The sequence below is a fragment of the Pavona decussata genome, unplaced genomic scaffold (assembly GCF_977016875.1).
Source record: "Pavona decussata unplaced genomic scaffold, jaPavDecu1.1 SCAFFOLD_102, whole genome shotgun sequence".
NCBI lineage: Eukaryota > Metazoa > Cnidaria > Anthozoa > Scleractinia > Agariciidae > Pavona > Pavona decussata.
Window position 1 is genome coordinate 2,365,213 of NW_028145517.1, and position 19,788 is coordinate 2,385,000.

General features: G+C 40.3%; 2 protein-coding genes and 1 pseudogene across 3 annotated transcripts in view; all 3 read right to left on the reverse strand.

The window, feature by feature from the left end:
- Nucleotides 1-19,788, reverse strand: part of LOC146471595 (cubilin-like) — a 46,631-nt gene that overhangs the window by 17,965 nt on the left and 8,878 nt on the right. The gene's annotated exons all lie outside the window — the stretch shown is intronic.
- LOC146471596 (uncharacterized) lies at nucleotides 657-9,409 on the reverse strand (annotated as a pseudogene). Its single transcript, XR_014866674.1, has 4 exons — nucleotides 9,299-9,409; nucleotides 9,054-9,101; nucleotides 6,412-6,488; nucleotides 657-3,483 (listed from the first exon to the last, which is right to left on the reverse strand). The product of XR_014866674.1 is annotated as an uncharacterized LOC146471596 (transcript).
- Nucleotides 12,283-19,788, reverse strand: part of LOC146471597 (tolloid-like protein 1) — a 16,365-nt gene continuing 8,859 nt past the window's right edge. Inside the window, exons 5-9 of the mRNA XM_085120105.1 lie at nucleotides 18,196-18,576; nucleotides 17,220-17,957; nucleotides 14,582-14,950; nucleotides 13,593-13,964; nucleotides 12,283-12,717 (exon numbers count right to left, since the gene is read on the reverse strand). Coding sequence (XP_084976231.1) covers nucleotides 12,533-12,717; nucleotides 13,593-13,964; nucleotides 14,582-14,950; nucleotides 17,220-17,957; nucleotides 18,196-18,576 — 2,045 coding nt within the window. The 3' untranslated portion in view covers nucleotides 12,283-12,532. The remainder of the gene's footprint in view (nucleotides 12,718-13,592; nucleotides 13,965-14,581; nucleotides 14,951-17,219; nucleotides 17,958-18,195; nucleotides 18,577-19,788) is intronic.

The window sequence follows — 19,788 nt, forward strand, 5'->3', positions numbered from 1 at the left end:
CGGAGGAGAAGGAAAAGGGCTTCTTTTTCTCTCCGTCTCTTCACGCTCCGCGCGCTTTCTTCGCGCGAGGCGCGCGAGTCCGATTCCCCGCTTCCCTTTCCTTGTTCTAGCGGCTACCACGCGGGCTAAGTTTCGATACGGTTAACTAAATAAAAGCCACGAAGTTCGAGATTACATCGGTTAGTAGTATCCTTTTAACATTTGCTCTTGACTTGAGCAAGTAAATATATTAAGTACAGTGGAGAACAAGAGTCAAAGCAGTTCTTCATGTGAGAGAAATAAAATACGGTATATTCACGGATAAAGGATTAGAGCAGTTTTCCTAAGAAGGTAGAGTGAATGCCAGAAAAATATATGATAATATATATATATATATATTTTAACTGCGGGTGACTTGCGGGCTGAAGGAAGCTAGAAAAAATTTACACTGATCCCGCTCAATCTTGACGCTCAAGCCTGAATTATTTTCCAGGCTTCCTTTTCGCAAGTTGTGTACATAACTGCAATGGTTTCATGTCTTATTTCCATCTGCTAAAAGAAACTTACAAAACCTTTCTTAAAACTCTACTACATGGCTTAAGAAAAAATTAACTTTTCGACAGCGTATTGAGTAATTTCTATAGTGTTGTTATTTACCAAAGGAAAAATAATTTTGTTCAAAGTAAAACGCAGAGAATGCAAACAGTACTTACCATCTTCTTTTATTTCTGTTCTCCAAATTCAAGCGTGACGTCATCACCAATCAGCACAAATGGAGCCCAGTACTTCACGGCACGGAACTTCTCTGACTCACGAAGAGATTTCATGGCACGGTGAAGAGCCACACTGGCACTTTTTCCACCATCAAGGTGTTGGTAGAAATTTTCCATGAACACCATGGTTGCCTCGTCATCAATTGCCCAGAGTGACACCAGAACAGACCGGGCACCAGCACACAAGAAAGAACGCGCTATCCCGACCACACCCTCAGACTTAACCTCTCCTCGGCCACTGTGACAGCAGCTCAAGACAACGAGCCTTGCTCTCAGACAAACTGCTTGGACATCTGACATCGTTAAAATGTAGTCTTGTCTTCCGGGGAACTGGGATATGCGACCAGGATTTGGAGCCAAAACAATTTCTCCAGATTGCGCACATCCATGTGCGGCAATGTGCACCAACGCGACTGATGTGAGTCTCTTCACCACTTCCTCTTTGGTTGCATCTTTGCCTGTGAGAGGTGTCGTTTTTAGAAGTTTTCCAATCATCTCGACTTCCTTTTTGGCGTAAGGCAACTGTGATAAGCGCATGGGAACGTCATCTAAACATGGATCTCCCACGAGTAGGGCTCCACTCTTACTGTGGAAGTCGTCTGGTGAGCCTGTGATCAGTTGCAAGGAGGTCAGCGAGGGTACGATGCGAATCCTGATTGATTCACTCAATGCAGAATAAGGAGCCAAGCAAAATGGACCATCCGGAACAACGACTAACTGGCCACCTTGAAGCAAGTCTGCAACGGGGCCAATAATAGCATCATACAGTGGGCGCAAAGAATTGACAGAGGAAGTACATGACTTGTCTTTTTCCTCAACAGCTTCTCTGTTGGATGGCGGGTCATCACTTAGCTCATCCATTGAACGATTCTCGCATTTGACACGAACACCTGCGCCAATCTCTTTCAAAGTAGTTTCCATTAACAACTCGGCATCTCCAAGTTCGATATTCTTCAGTTTATAGTGAATCTCTTTTCCTTTTCGCAGCACCCAAAAACTGATCATGTTTCCATCAAGTGCTACAAAAACTGTTTGTGTAGATAAATCGTTTAATACGAAGGAAATCGTTTCCTTAGTTTGAACTGAACCGGACGATAGTGAGTCAACACCATACTGTATCTTTAAAACATCCATCAAAGCCTGTGCTCGTCCCTGTTCAGCAGCACTCAAAGCCTCATCAGTTTTCCCGGTCGTCGAAAGAATTCTCCACAAGGCAGTATACACCTTCTGATGTTGATGACGAAAGCTTATTTTTCACGCATCCTCTGTCTGAAGAAGGGATCTTGTATAATCGAAGAGTGTTATGCTCGATCGATAACAATTAAGGGCCTCAGAAAAGGAAGCCGACGTTTCATAATTAACACCTAGCAAATAGCATGCATGTCCCTCACCAACTTTATCCCCTAATTCTTTAGAAATAGCAAGATATTGTCTAGCGTATTCCATGGATTGTTTATAATTACCCAGAGAGTGATAGGCGCTGCCCAGATTGCCAGAGACGGTTCCCTCTCCTGCCCGATCCCCTATCTCTTTTGTAATACTAAGACTTTGTTTGTAGGATTCTATGGCTTGTATAAAATCACCCAGCCAATAAAAAGCGCCGCCCAGATTTCCATAGGCTCTTCCCTCCCCAGCCTTGTCCCCAATTCCTTTAGCAATACTAAGACTTTGTTTGTGGGATTCTATGGTTTCTTTCAAACTACCCAAACCAAAATAAGCATTGCCCAGATTGGCATAGGCTTTTCCCTCCTCAGTCCTGTTTCCTACTTGTTTAGCGATGCTAAGGTGTTGTTTGTGGTACTCCTTGGCTTTTTTAAAATCACCCAGACCGTTATAAGCATTTCCCAAATTGCCGTAGGCCATTCCCTCTCCAGCCGTGTTCCCTACTTCTTTAGCAATACTAAGATTTTGTTTGTGGTACTCTATGGCTTGTTTCAAATTACCTAGACAGTGATAAGCATTTCCCAGATTACAATAGGTTAGTGCCTCTCCCAACCTGTCTCCTACTTCCTTAACAATATGAAGATCTTGTTTGTGGTACTCTATGGCTTGTTTAAAACTACCAAGACCACGATAAGCAATGCCCATATTGCTATAGGCTCTCCCCTCTCCTTCCCTGTCTCCTATTTCTTTGGCAATACTAAGCTGTTTTGTGTGGTACTCTATGGCTTGTTTAAAATTACCCAGTTCGGTATAAGCAAGGCCCAGATTGCCATAGGCTCTTCCCTCTCTCGCCCTGTCCCTTAGGTCTTTAGTAATGCTCAGACCTTGTTTGTGGCACTCTACGGCATTTTTGAAATCACCCAGACTGTAAAATGCAACGCCCAGATTTCCATAGGCTGCTTCCGCTCCTTTCCTGTCCCCGAACTCTTTAGCAATACTAAGATGTTGTTCGTGGTACTCTTTGGCTTGTTTAAAATAACCCAGATTGTGATAAGCATTGCCGAGATGGCCATAGGCTATTCCCTCTCCAGACCTATTCCCAACTTCTTTAGCAATACTAAGTGATTGCGTGTAATGCTCTATGGCCTGTTGAAAATCTCCCAGATCGTAATAAGCATTGCCCAGATTGTTATTGGCACTTGTCTCCCACTGTCTATCCCCCTCTTCTTGGGCAATGCTAAGCTCTTGCATGTGATACTCTAAACGTTCTAACTTTCTATCCACCATTTTCGTGTAGATGATGATCGCAGGACTTATCAAATGTATTTCTGTTACACCAAGGACGTACCTACAAATAATGCAAGGAAAGAAAGATTGAGAAATGCAATATTCTGAGGGCAAATTTCTCATGGTCCTTCCTCTCCCTGTATTATGATTTTTATCCATAATCATTTTCACAAAACAACTCAGCACTTTGCATATAACAAATGGTTTCATTCATAACACATATTATTGTAGTATAATGTATAATAAATATAGTATATAATGGCAAATTTCTGCAGGTGATCAACATTTCATATTGCCGTTGGAAGGGCAAAAGTCAGTTAGTCATGTTGCTGTTAGTCCTGATTTGGGATACAAGACATCACTTCTTGCTGTGCATCGTTGTTGATAAAATTGTACCCAAATAACTTCACATGTATAGTTGACCTTTTCTGAGTTTTCTGAGATAACTACCGCTAACTTATCTTTCCTGTCTAAAATAGTTTGGCTGTCAGTTGAAAGTTTGCCATTATTTTCTAATCCTTGAGCGAATTCTTGACAAAATACCGTATTACTCTCCTTAAATGAGAAGTCAATGAGGTAATTTTACTGTAGTAGTTTTGGGTTATAATTTCTTAGTATTCAAGACTCTGTAAAGGAGTTTCGAAAGGGCTTTTAGCCGCGTGCGCGCGCGTAAACCACCCATGCCATTGGTAAGGTGCACGCGTCACCTGAATGAATCAAAATTTCTTTAAAGCCCTGGTCAAACGGCACATGATAGTCGATGATAGTTGATGATAGTCAAAACTATCATCAACTATTATCAACTATCAAGCGGCTGGTCAAACGGCTCAAAGAAACTCGTAATAGCCGAGGATAGTGGCGTTGCGTTAAGTTACAAAACTTCGCACGGATGACTTTTTCGTGGCGAAAGAGGGCGGCAGCCTGCTTCGTTTTCCTTCAGTTGTTGGAAGAACTAAAGGAAAAAGAATCTAGAGAGTGCTGGAGGAGAAAACAGCTGACCGAAAAACTGTCATCGACTATCATGCGCGTGGTCAAACGGGAATATCATCAACTATCATAAAGAATTTGAACACGCTCAAAGTGAATGATAGTTGATGATAGTCGATGATAGCGCATGATAGTTTGTGGTCAAACGAGCGCGCAAGTTTTAACTATTATCGACTATCATCAACTATCATTGACTATCATGTGTAGTTTTACCAGGGCTTAAACAATAAAAGTCGCGCGCGCAGAACACCGAAAGTGGAAATGCAGCGTAAAATCGCGCGAACGGGAAATAAAAGCTGTAGGAAACATTTGTGTTTATCTCAAAATTTTACCGCAATAATCAATACGCCACTTCTAATAGAAACGTTTGGGAGAAAGCTGTCCAGTAGAATATTCTGTCGGTGAAAAAAAATGCCTTTTTGATATAACACAAGATCTACTGGATACCTCTTTGTCATATTGCGAAGGAGGTTAAATAATCCAGGAGGCTTTCCAACAAAGCAATAAAAACGTTAGGTCAGCGAGTAAGGTTTTTGGCTAAATTGCAAAAACTGAAATTTGGAGGACCTTTTTATGGAGCTAGTCTGTTGCCATGGTATCCGTTGTGAGGTCAGAAATATTGCCCAACACCAGAGTTCCAAATTGTTCGTATTTTGACCAGATGATTACATGCAATTTGTTGTAAGTTTTCCTCATTTCACAAATACAATAACAATGAAAAACTCTTACGAGCCTCCTTAACAGCAACAAAAGTACAGTAAAATCCCGCGAGTAAGAACCTGTTAGGCTAAAATTTCTAATTTAGACACCCTTTAAATAAGAACCTGTTAACCCTTAAATCTAAATCAGGTTCTTATGCCCCATTCACACCAAGCCTTAAACACGTTTAAAGGCTGTTTAGTTAAACACAGTTTAAAATTGTTTCCTTCATAAAAGCTACTTTCGGACTTTTGTCGACTACAGATTTAGCACAAATGAAAGCATAAGTTAAAGTTTACTTGAATCCTATGTCAAAGCCAATGGTTCAGCTTTCTGTTGCCAATTTTCATTTTGTTAAACCTGGTTTAATTAAACATGTTTTGTTGGTGTGAATGGAGCTTTAGTCTATAAAATTTGTTTTAAAGACTTAGAATTTATAGGTAAAATAAAATAAACTCTCAGGCATAGGAAAAGGCCAACATTTCATATCCTCTTATTAGTTTTAGTAAATCCAAAAATATATACTTGACCAGTATTTAGGTAAAACAATTAAATACTACTGTATAACAATACTGTGTCAGTTGAGGCTGGACTGTTCAAAGTGCCATATTGTTTTCACACTAAACTGGAGAGTACATATATTTTGTTATCAAGAAAATAAGAACCTATATAGCCTACATTTCTGTTAAGCACCATCTACATAAGAACCTGTTGAAGCTTACTTGGAAAAATACGGGTACTCGCGGGTTTGTACTGTATAACAAACTTGCCAAGTTTTAAATATATAGCACATAATCTTGTACCCAGATTTTCTCACGCTTTGGGAGAGAACACAAAATCTGGTATATACAATTATGTAATAGGACATTTTTACTATGGCGTCATTTGACTTCACCTTTCAGAATCCTTCAGGTTTTTTTGCTTTCTCATGCTAATTAGAGCTATTGTTCTTTGCTGTCCACTGGGATTACAAAATTTGAATTTGAAAAGGAAAACGAAATGAATTCTAGAAGTTGTAGTCAAATGACGTCATCACAGAAATGGCCTATTCCTAGCGCAAGTTGCATGCACCAATAGACCCTATGTAAAAATGGCTGATAATTTAATATTCTTTTGTTTGCATTCAAATTAGCCTCACTAACCTCGTTCTTGAGTTAAAAAATGAAAAGAATATTTCACCGTGAACGGGGCTAGTGAGGCTAATTTGAATGGAGACAAAAGAATATGAAAATATCGGCCATTTTTGCATCAGGTCCATACATCTGCTCAGGGAGTTAATTAATCTGGAAGGTATGCCACTTACCCTTCCAGTCCACGTCCCAACTGAAATTAAACCATGTTAGAGTTTTCAGACAGGCTTAACAGATCGAAATGACGACCCTGCAAATAGTTTAGTGCAAAGTTAACCGCTCTTATGAGCGAGTAAGTTATAGTTGCTAGGAATGAAATTGCATCGGTAAAGTGAAAACCAGAACTGTGGCTCAGACCCCGTTATAAGTTGTGAAGAAAAATTCCAATGAACTCCACCTCTACACTTTGAAGGGTCTAGTAAACTTCAAAGACTTTTTAAATTTATCACAGTTATTCAATTAAGCTCTCAGGTGTTAAGGATATTTGATTTCCTTACTATGATGAGCTCTTCCCAGCCTCAGATCAGTACCTGCATGACACTGCAAGTTTTCTTCAGGCCACGGGAGACTGGTAATAAATAACTGATTTTCGCAAAACGCACCTGAGCTAAGCTATTATAGAATTTTTGTAGAGTAGGAAGACAATACTAAGTATTTGATGTGATTTTGAGGCGTACTGTAAAAGCGCAAGTTGCACCAGGGAGCCCTTGCATTTACCTTTGTTGTTCCGGGTCTTTTTTTCACGCTTTGGCCATTTTCAATAATTTAGGCGTGAGGTGCTATCATGGGAAATGGGACCGAGTTTCCTTCCGAAAATGATCAGAACTCAAAGATCTAGAGACAATACATGAACATAGAATGAGAGCTTTCGAGAAATCACAGGACAACGTCACTAAAATGACGCCCTCGAAATTTTACCGAAATTAGTTTGTGGGAAAGGAGGATGTTGAACTAAGCATTTGCGTACGATTTTGCGCCCAAATTTAAAATTTAAACATATTTTACCTCATTTTAATTAACAAGCTGAGACACTCAAGCCGGAGAACTGCGAATACTTGACTTACAGATTTCAAGCGCAAGGGGAATTTTACTACGCTGGTATTGGCGCATAGAAAAGCTGCAACGTTTTTCGTCCCCAAGCTTACACTTTCCAGACGAGTCCGTCTACATACGTTCCGAAATAAACGAGTTAATTTTACATAGTACCAAATGACGAAGTTCAGTCTTCTCGGCTGTACCGCCATTTTGAATATCTATAAGAGCTTGGAGACGAGTTTGGTACGAACGAATTAATGTTTCAAACTAATGTAGTTTTCGTGTCTCAACGCGGACCTTCTGACTCAAAGCGAAAAATTTAAGCGATTTGAAGGGTTATACTACTTCTCTTCTTATAACTTTCAGTAAACGGGCACACACAAACCTTAAGATCTCCTTTCGCCGTTGTCAACTACAAAGACAACAAAATACTAAGGCTGTCATGTTTACACTCAAACCCTTCAACTCAAGAAAATTCGCTGCCTTGAACCATAAGGACAACAAAACAACATGGTTGAGTTTTGTTTCACATTTGTTTTAAACTCAATTGTAAATATTTCTTGCAATATTTCCCGTTAACACCAATCTTTTGGTATCACTGAGCCGTTTTCTTATATTTCGAAACTAAAACACTCGGCATCGAAAGTAACAAATTTTAAGACAAACGCAATAAAAATATCTTAAAACGTGTTTTACTGACGAAAAGCACATTATTATCACAGGCAACGCATATATCATAACCACAAAAAAACAATAAAGCCAAACTGATCATGCACTTTATTTTGGTAGACTTTAAAGATACCGAAAGCTCTACAATTGGAAACGCAATACACAATAGTAATTTCAGAATCAACGAGCAGGGTTAACTATCAGCTTATTCCTTAATACCAACTGCTTTGAAGTGAGAACTGTGGCTACTACAACACAGGGAACCCAACGAGAACTTAAAACTATCGCCTCCTCTGTTCCCAGATCGTTTTGTTTCATTTAAAGGGGAAGAATCACGGGGTTTTGACTTCTTTTGTTTAAAATGGTGAAATAAGATCTTCAAATAGCTACAAAATAATTCTAGAGCAACGAGAGGAATGAAATTAACTGAGTTCTTGAAACGAACAACTCATGGTCTGTTCTAGCGCACGTTCGCCTAACATTTTTCAAGATTCAATCCATTCCGACCTACTCTGTGTCTGGCCAGAGGCACTAATCGACAGTTTTATTGCACTGGGGTGATCATTTATAACAAAACTAGACAACTATTTTTTGGTTTCTGTTGACAGACAAACATTTTTGGGTTTTGGGTTTTCAAATTCGCATGATACTTCCCCTTTAAAGGTGTAAAAGTTTGATTTGTTGGGTTGCTAAGGCCGAAAATTTAAGTTGCAGAAAGTTTGAGGGGGCAGAATCTTGTTTCCCGAATTTACGAACTGTTGTTGGCTTTATGAAAATGTTAGCTGACGTTATCAGCTTGCATTTTTAACGACACATTCAAACGTTCGAAAACGAAAGGAATTAGTTTTAGAGTGTAAGCGAATTTTGAGCAGACATTTTGCCGATGAAAACTTTAGACTTTCTATGTCACAATCACGTTCGAATTTCTGGGTCGATTAAGGACTTCCGAACAGATATCCACCGAAATGAACCGTTGGGTGCCAAGGGCAGATGCTTATGAATATAGTTGAAACGTTAAATTTCCTTTATAATTAAGTTAAATTAGCTCTAATTTTTAAGGCAACAAACGTTTAAGCTCCGAGTATTATATGTAGCAGAGGTATTGACTTACCATTGCTGTTCCCGCAAATTGTTGCTTCTTGGAGATTTCTTGATGATTCTGCAAACAAGAAGTTCGAGACCAATAATTATCCGCGCGTACTCCGATTTAAGTACAACTCTCTTATGGTGTACTTTACAAAAGCAAATCATGACAGCCGATGCTGTTACAAACTACAAGGGCCGTGTAAAACCGGATCGACAGTTTAACGATATTGGTATCAAAGTGTCTGTTCATGATCACTTTAAAAAATTTACCTTAAATGGCTACCAAGACAAAGCGTTCACTGTTATCTTATTGCCAAACTCCTGCATTAGAAGTCGCTGCACCAAAACTTCCTGTCACCCGCACTAAAGCCAAAGACAAACTGAAAGATTGTGCTAAGGAAAGTGTATTTTAAAAGTCATCGTTATTTTTAGGATGTCAGGATGACAGCGGAGTACTGCTTCTGAGAATTAATTTAACTTCCTTTCTAGTCGTTCGCTTTCAGTTTCCATAGACCTCACTACTGACCCGAGCTGTTGTTTCGTGACGTCGGTCGAAAGCTGTTGAATCAGTGTTTATCAATGTCACCGATATTCGGTTGGCAGTTGAATCTTAACAGTTAAGATTTTTTACGGTTACAAAGTTGTCTACTGCTATGCAAGCGGCAGTAAACACAAAAAAGAACTGTTCAGCGGGGCTGCCACTCTCCCTTAAGTAGAGTCCAGATTGAGCCTGAGTTGCATAAAGCATCGTATGATAAATGTGGGAGATTTTTTTGCCACCATTCCGGGCGCGTTCCGGGAAATTCTTTATCGCCCTATCGTGGAAGGTTGACCAATAAATGTAGAAGGCACAAACAGAAAGCGCAAAAACCCTTTGGAACCCAAGGAGTGGTTTCAAAAAATTTACCGTATCCTAAGACGCGTTATGTAACCGGACCAAGGCCAGTGAAAGATTGACATCTGAGATAGGCACATCCGTTAAACTCAAAGGAAAACATGAGCTATATATGAACTAGTCATCTGCTGAAATTATGTTTCAAGAAGAAGAAGAAGCAGAAGACGAAGAAGAAGATGATAAAGAAGAAGACGACGACGAAGAAGAAGAAGATGAAGAACAAGACAACGACGACGACGACGAAGAAGAAGAAGACGAAGACGACGACGAAGAAGAAGATAAAGATGAAGAAGAAGAAGAAGAAGAAGAAGAAGAAGAAGAAGAAGAAGAAGAAGAAGATGAAGACGACGACGACGACAACGACGACGACGAAGAAGAAGAAGAAGAAGAAGAAGAAGAAGAAGAAGAAGAAGAAGAAGAAGAAGAAGAAGAAGAAGAAGAAGACGAAGAAGAAGAAGGAGAAGAAGAAGAAGAAGAAGAAGAAGAAGAAGAAGAAGAAGAAGAGGAAGAAGAAGAAGAAGAAGAAGAAGAAGAAGAAGAAGAAGAAGAAGAAGAAGAAGAAGAAGAAGAAGAAGAAGAAGAAGCAGCAGCTTGTTCTAGACGGTCAGGTAGAAGGGGGAAGCGGCGCGAAGAAAACTGCGACGGGTTCGAATAATAAAAATGAGAAAAAATATTGCGTCCCTACTCTGATCTCTACGCCTGGAAAGGCTATGTTCTCTTTCCGTGCATACGAGCAAAAGTTTTCCTATGCCGGCTTTTGATCATGATTTATTAGGATTATTATTTTTGCAGTCAAATTAGAACAAAAACAGAAAAGTGTGGCCCGATTTTAAAGATTTCCTTTTTCCTGATTTGGCTTAATACATAGCAACACTTTTCCCTTCGCTCCACGTTAACGTTTTTGATTGGAAGCGCATTATTTTTGGTACGTTTTTGACCAAGGTCCCCCATAGAAGCGACGCCTTCATTCTAGGCATCATCGACGCGAGGTTTCGGCGCGTAGCTTCGTGAGCCTCCCGAGAACTTCGACGTCGAGTTTTCTTTCTCTATTTTGCTGCCCGAGAAAAATACCCTTGGACCAGTCAGTCTGTTTTCGACTCTAACAGAAACATAATCCAGTGCCAGAGAGGTATCCAACACAAAAAGGAAAAGCAATATTTTAATTTCACTTTACTGCGAATGTTTACAAAAGTTACACTTAATGTATACGCTACATTAATTGCTCTGTTAAGGGGGGTGTTGTTCTTCTGGTAAGAGATGAACTGGCTTCATGCTTGTCTACATAAAACGGTTTATTGACGGGATGAGTTTCATCCTGTAGCGAAATGGTGGAGACGCAAAACAAACTTCGAAACAAAGAGCCATGACAGGTTTATTATGACAATAGAATTGGTTTTCGTACCAGGAGGAGAATCGCGATTCGCGATGTGAGATTTTTGACCAGTTTCATGTAAAAAAAAAAAAATAAAAAATAAAAAATACAGAGGCACAATAGGGAACCGGCATCAAAACTCGTACAGGTGTTAAAGGTGCTCGGTTTTATAGAGACACCCCCTTAATTGCTTGCTTGTTTGCTTGCCTGCTGAGTTATTTGCTTGCTCCTACGTAACCTTTGCGACTGAATAAAACAAACAAACAACAAACAACCAGAGCGCTATTACACATTAAACAAAACACAAACCTGGAAATAACAGTAAAAGAGCCACGAAGGCTAACTCTAAACCCAAATTGGAGTTAATCGGCCTCAAGTAACCGTAAGCTTTTTTACGAGCACGAATTTTCGTGTTGGATCATTAGCGCCGTCATCAGGGTTACTCATTAAGGCCCTTATATCCTTGCTGTTCTAGGCCCCTTAATCGGGTATTCCTTGTCTGCACTCTGCCACCTTAAATCTCCGATTTTAAATCCATTTATAACCGCTATTTTCATATTTCGAGATACGAGCTACTGAACACAATTTACCAATAAAATCACTTATCCATTTGCTAATAATGACTTCGAAATCAGTGCTATTCAACGGTAAAACTATGTAACTTCCGTTAAATATTTATATCCTGTAGAGTATCATGGGTCGCTGCTTGCTTTGCCGTTTTCCACAAAAGAAAATAAAAAAAACTTACAGATACCTTTCTCATTTTCTTGACTAAAATTCATTACGATCCGCAGCTGAAAAAATGTCTCCATAGATGTATACTACCGAAACCTCTTACCAACATAAAACTTCTCGGTATCCAGAGATCATAGGTACGCACCGCGTACCTCTTTTAAACTAAACGGTCATTTATAGTAAAGCAAACCTGTTGCATGACGGTACCGCGAGCCGGTTGTATAACGGTATTTATTGAACGGCGAACCGGTTGTATAACGGTATTTATAGTACCGTGTTCCTGTTATATAATGGTATTTATAGAACCGCGTTCCTGTTCAGTATAATGGTATTTATAGTACCGCAAACCGGCTGTATAACGGTATTTATAGTACCGTGTGCCTGTTGTATAACGGTATTTATATGTTTCAGACGAACAAGCGAATATTTTTCCAAGATGAGCACCTTCCTCGACAGTTTGGAGCTCTCTCAAGAGAGATTCTCTCTTATTTCCATTTTCAATCTACATTTTGGTTGTTTGCTCCTTCAAGGCAAGATTCTCGATCCCAGCATCCGCGTTCTCCGAACCTTGGACAGCTCGCTCATTACGTTTCTTGTGGTACTTACAGCAGCCTCCAATTAAGGCACACAATGCAGAAAGAACGCCAAGGACAATCCCTACGATTTTCAAAATGGCGGTTGTTCCCTCTGCGAAAAAAGGAAACCCAGGAAACCATGTTAGCTCGATTCGTTTTGTGTGCGTTTTGCACAAAACGGATTATTCACCAGCTCCATTCTATTTCCCTTTTATCAAATATCACTAAGAATCAGTGCGTACCTCATGTGACTGGGTGTTTGGTCAGTCAGGGGGTACTTTAACAAGTGGGTCCGTCGATCGATCAATACGTCGATGTCTCTTTCCCTTGGTCCGTCCGTCTGTCTGTCTAATGCGTTCGTTGGACAATCGATCCCTTTATCAACTGGTCTATTAGCCAGATGGTCCACTGATCGGTCGGACTGTTGATCATTTGATCCTTTGGTCACGTCAGTCGTACGCTTAGAGAGTGATTTGTCAATCTGAAATGACTGTTGGTCTGTCACTCGATCAGTTCATAGGCCAGTCAAGGGCTAATCAAACACTTTGTGCACTTGTCTAACAGTTGGACTATCTATTTGTTGGTCACTGCCGATTAGTCTTCAGGTCAGTCTATCACACGGTTAACCAATCAATCAATCAATCAGTCGATCAATCAACCGGACAATCAATCAATGGATTAATCAATCAATCAGTCGATCAATCAAACAGCCAACCTATCAATCAATCAATCAATCAATCAATCAATCAATCAATCAATCAATTAATTAATCAATTTATCAATCAATCAGTCAATCAATCAAACGAACAACCTACCAATCAATCAATCAATCAATCAATTAATTAATCAATTAATTAATTAATTAATTAATTAATCAATCAATCAATCAATCAATCAAACAACCAACCTACCAATCAATCAATCAATCAGTATACTAGTCGACGAAACCTTTCTTTCATCAATGAACTTTACTTTCTTCATACTTACTCTTTGTTTCGTAGCTGGCTTTAAATCCTGGATATTTCGTTTTACCACTCGACTTAAACACAATCCGTAAATCCCAGTCAGATGAAGTTATCGATTCAGGTTTCTCTGATCCACAGAACTTTCCCAAGACATCACTCGTAGAAAATTGACCATCGCGTACCTCAACGTAATCTTCAGAACAATCACTGGAGCGGGAAAGATTGAAGAAGTCGAACGAAAGTTTAATTTTGTAATCCGTGTCCACGTAGATGAACCAGATGCACTCAATGTTCGAGTCGTACGACAGAGGATGGTTGTAGCTGGCCAGGGTCCCCGACTTCGCTTTCAATTTGACGATGTAGTTACTCGCAGTGCAAGAGAATGAAGCTGGTACTGGAAAAAAAGAAGAATTCTGATTTTCTTACGATTCCTACTAAGGCCCCCGGGATCTGCCCAGAGCATAGGCTGTGGGCAATAATGTTCCCCAGTTATAGCCTACCAACTTGTATTTTGTATTCGAATGAACCTCGGTAAGACGTTCAGGTTTACTAGGCGAGTGTGAGTGGACTAAGTGCAGTTCAAATTAGTTCTCAGTGACAACAGCCTAATCCAGTGCGTAGAGTAAGTGGAACACAGCCCAGTGTAAATTTAAAACGAAACGTAATTGTGTGTGAAAGAAAATGCAACAAAACTCAGTATAGATTCAAAATAAAACGCCATTTTGTGTGAAGCCAAAGTGCAACTGATTGTGAAAGCAAACAAAAGCGCAATACACAAAAATGTGAAATCAAAGTGTAAACTCATTCAACACTATTATGACTTCAAATTTAGTGCAAGTCAGACAGCCCAAATTTAAGAAGGCCCTTGACCAACATATCACATGCCATCCAGGCACAATTGATCACAACTAGAGCTGGAAAACCTGGATGAAGAGTTCTCTTCTTTTTTCGAAATAATTAAGTAACTACAAGGTAATGCCAAGTACTGAACGATGAAAGAGAAAGCCTTACGTTGGTTGACAGCTTCAAACAAAGCATTAAATCCAGTTCCAGAGAGATATTTATCCGTTGGAGTTTGGAAACGAACCCAAAGATGGCGACCACTTGAAAATACCGAAGATTCGAACTTGCTTCCACAGAAGGACTTCAGCAAATCGCTCGATCCACTCTGACCATCTCGGATCTGAAGAGAAGGACCATTGCAAATGTATTCGAGGTGGAAAGACGTTATTTTAAGCTTTACGAAGTGTCCCTCGGGCACTGTTATCAACCACGTGCACGTCATGTTCTGCGGATACAGTGGAGAGTAGAGATTTCCTGTTTTACCGGTCAGACGAATAACATTGTCCACCCCCTGGAGTTTGCACGGTCCCATGGCCGCTGGAATGAAGAAAGAAGAAAAAAAAAAGAAGGTAGTCTTTTACAAACGATTAGATCCGACCATTTTTTACACAAAATCCAGATTCGAATGTCGAATTTCCAGAACACACGAAAAAACAAAACCAAAATAGACTTCATAGCGCAAGCCAATTGCTTACCATAGCAGTTCACTGAAATTTATGATCCAATAGCTCGATTGCTTACCATTCATCATTCCCGTTCGCGCAAATTTAGTTGTCATTTGTCTTTCAAAATACATGTAATTTCGAAAATTGTTCCGTCCGACTATAAAAATATTGTACAGTCGTTCTCTTCAATAATAACTAGAAATGCGTGACTCGCAAAACCTCGCGAAGCTGGGGCTGGGTGGAAAGCCCTCTTTACTCGTATTGTAGCATCAAATGAGGAGATTAAAAGGTGTCTGGACATAACAATTATTTTGATGAGCATGGTCTTTTCGAGGTTCCACAGGCTAGTTTGCGGTTGAAAATCTATTTCTGACGCGACGAAATGTACAACGTGCGTGAAGCGCTGTCGTGTTCGATGAATTTATTTCCCACGGAAAATTATTTTACCGCGGCTACAAGACGTGTAATTTCTTCAATGCAATCTTTCACAAAAAAGATTTCTGGAAGAAAGGGAAAAGATTCTGGAGAGATAGTTCTGTAGCCAGTGAATATTGATGAACATTGCAGTTGAAATATGATCCGGCAAGCAAACTTTCCTGATGTATGCAAATTTTGCTCCACACGACGCCAGACAGTCTGACGTCATTCATACTTTGTTTTTCACTGTTGCTAGGCAACAGTGCGGACATCTCCAACGAAATATATATATACCTGGATTTTTGAAAACGTGACTCCCAGAAATTGGGCACATTTTGAGACCTTCTAGGCTGAAGGAATATGCTAGTCATTAACAAGACTTCAATTAGGGTTTATCACAAGATTTTAAACAATGTCAAAGAATAGTATGGGAGAGAAAAACGAAAGAGGCTTTTCTTTGGAATTAGACATGACACTAATTAAAAACATCTGCATGAAATGAAACATGACCTGTGAACTTCCTACAAAATGTGTCAGAATTTAGCGATGATTAACCGCGCCAACGCATCGAAAATCTGGCCCAAAACCCGGTCTTTTAGCGCTCAAGTCTAGCTTTCTTCAACAGGATCGGCTTCTTGAGAGAAAGACAGCGTTTCAAATTGATTTTTTATGTTCATACTAGATTCATGCTGCACGCGAACTAGGATCACGGCGACCGAACATCTGCAGGAACCTATTTATGAAACTCGAGAGCGGAAATACCACCCAAAATCGCATATCTCGACTAATCGATCACTAGCCTAACGACGCTACAGTTATAAGGGTGAAAAATAATCGAATAGCTTTTCAAACTCACGCTTTTTGAAGAGAAAATCCTTGCCCATCCTTGCTAGTGTTTTCATACTAACTTAAGTTCCCGGATGTTGAAATCAACATTTGAAAAGGGAAGGGTTAGTGCCCTTTTCTACCACAAAAATATACTAAGTCTTTGGCTGGGTAACAAATTCGCGGAAATTTCACGTTGGCCGAAAAGAAATCATCCCTAAGACCTACTTTTTAAAGCCAAAGACTGTCACCTCCTCAAGCAAAGCACACAACATACTACCCTTTGCAGTTCACGCCCGAGTAACTGAAAGTTACCCGTTTAGCTTGAAAAAGAACTAAATAGGCAGCATGTTAGACAAGGCAGGACGCTGCCCTCATTAGACTTAATGATGTCCTCAGGAAAACTTTGCTTCAGGAAGCCAAACGAAACGCTAGGTCTAATGACTTAGTTCTGATCTCAGAGCGCGCGCCGAATTCAAAGCCAAATCGTTGCGCGGTTAAAAGACGTTTGAGAGAGAGTGGGGCTAGGTTAGCAAAACAAGGAGAGAGGGAGGGAGGGGGGGGAGAAAAATATTTTGAGTTGACAAATATCTGCTAATGACCCTTTATATTTTTTTCTTATTGACTTAGAACAAAAAAAAAAATGCAAAAAAAAAAAAAATAAATAAATAAAAAGCAAAATCTCACAAGAGAAACTAACATAAGGCAATATTTCTGGAGCCATCTTTTCAAAAATTCAGGTATATATACATACATATATATGTATATATTTTTCGCTCGAATTCGCGCGGCTTAGCTCCCCTCGGGCCAGCTCGGCCCGACAAATTTATTCACCTCGCTTCGCGAGGAACAACATCCCTACACCTTTACCTCGCACTTGTTCATTAATACCAACTTACGGTTTGGAAGCGCCTTGAAGCTTGCGTGGAATCCTGGGTATCGACCGAAGCTGTCGGCCACAAAATCCACGAACACCTTTGAATAGTTTGATTGAAGAGACGCAGGAAGTGAGGAGCCGCAAAATTTGCCAATCACCTGCGATTGCGATCGGTATTTTCCTTGCTTAATTTCTACGTAGTCCGCCTTACAGTCTTGTGATTGCTGTAGGTCGAATGAATGGAACGTTACCTGGATGAGATTAGCGGCGGATACTTGCAGGTCCCACGAACACCTGGCGTCATTAGGATAGGCTAGGGGATAATCAGAGCTTGCAAATTCTCCAAACGTGCCCGTCAGAGCGGAGACGTAACCTCGATTAGAGCAAGAATACCTCGCGGGGACGGCGTCAAGTGCTTCGTATGAGGCTATGAAACCCCCCAGGCTTACTCCCTTATTCGAAGAGTACTTAACTTGTACATTGTTTCCTTTGGAGAAAACAACTTTTTCGTCACAGAATTTCCCCGTCAAAGACGTGTTGGTAGAGTTTGTCACATCAAAAACTTCCACATAGTTCTTGTCGCATGATCCTCTGAATTTCCAAAAGGTGAGTCTTACAAACTTTCCCTGAGGTACGGTGATATTCCAACTACATGTTCCTATTCCCGAGTATGGAAACCTCGGGGTTGCAAAACTTCTTCCTTCGCCAGACATGTGCACGCTGGTGTTGTTCTTGAGAATGCAAGTCCCGGATGAAGAGCCTTGAAAATAAAACCAAAACAAACACGTGTTAGTAAGCATGTTGCCTCCTCAACCTATCATATTGATGCAATTCAGATAGTTACCCTCTTTGGACCCAATATTCAAAAACCTCTTTCCAAGAGCTTTCATATAGCTTTGGTGTTGGTGGTGGTGGCTGGAAAGTTGGGGGGGGGGGGGGGGAGCGGCTTCATAAAACCCTTTTACAGCAGTAAAAACGCTCAAAAGTTATATTCTCACCTGCAGGCTCAAATGTGTAGTTTGCAATGAATCCTGGACCAGGAGTAGGTCTATAGCTTGTCTTTACTTTTAAGCTGAGTTCCCTTCCTGTTGAGTACACAGTGAACGATGGCTCTACGTTGCACTCGAAAATATTCAACGGGTTTTTCTTATTGATGCTGTATAGTTCTATATAAAGACAGCAGTACTTCCCTAAACGAAACGACGAGAAATCCAACCGTATTACTTGGCCCTTCGGAGCTATTATCTTCCAGAGGCACTGTGTGGTTAAAGGCAAGGGGTAAGTTGAAGGATACCCAGGGGTTTTGATGATACCGGAGGGGTCTTTAAGTATGACGTTCATGTTTTGGTCCTCCGTGTTGAATGACGAACAGGAGCTTGCTAAAAATGAGTAGAAAGAAATGGCAATGTCAATTTTCGTAAATTTATACAGCACTCTACAATTACGCCGCTTCGCGAATTAGCTCTACATAGCCGCCATTTTAATTTGGGAAAGACATCGGGCGAATTAAGATGTTATCATCGTATGAATCAACTTCTCCTATATTCAAACGCTGTAAATTGGAGATAACTGACCAAAGATTCTACTGATCGAACAAACGACCTCTCGGCATAACGTTTCCAGTGTATTTGTCTGTAAATTTTCCAGCGCAGGGCACAGCCAAATGTGTGGAAACTTCAATACTCTTTTTCACCAAGCCTGCACTTCTCAATTGAAATTTTAACAGGCAAAGTTTTTTGCCAAGTACTTGCAGTTCTACACTTTCCAACATCTCTAAAATCAATCTCTACCGAAATTTTGTATCGGATTCTCATAGAAACGCATAAAATCAAAAACAAAAAACACAAAACAAAAGTTTCGGTTCATCTTATTTTGAGATACAGAATTAGCTTTAACCAGCGTTCCAACAACTGAAGCCATCGAATGTCCAACCGCATCACTCATTATAATATACTCGCCACAGCAATCTGATTGGTTCTTTACTCAAGCCGAATTACGCAATGTACTGCAACTAACTTTTTTGGAAAGCCCGCGTTTTATGGGGGTGTTTACATGCGAAAACTCGTACACCGGTGCGAGTTACATACCGGTATGACATTGTGATCCCATATCGTGTTTACATGAAGGGATGAGATTTCATTCTGTGTTTACATGAAGGGACACTTCATGCCGGCCGACGTGTGTTTAAATAAACAAATTTGTGATTGTATCACCATCTTGGATTGGATGTCGAAAACTACGCATGCGCTACCCGTTTCAGATCCCGGGAGAGTGATTTAACGCCGGGACGAACAGTCGTAGCGCCTTTACATGACATCGGAATGAAAATCTCGCTTCGGTAAAGTGACCGGGGTAAACTCGCACCGGTATGATTCGCTCCGATATGACAGTTCGTGCTGGTATCATGTAAGCGAACAGAAACACAAGAGGGAACCGGAGTGAACTCTTACCGGTATGAAAGTCGCGCCGGTATCATGTAAACACCCCCTTAGGAACACTGGACTTTTTCCTCTTGCTCTTCTTCATTTTCCTTCAAGTAACAGGCATTTTAACCTGCGGTTGAGTACATTATAAAATATTTATTCCACTTA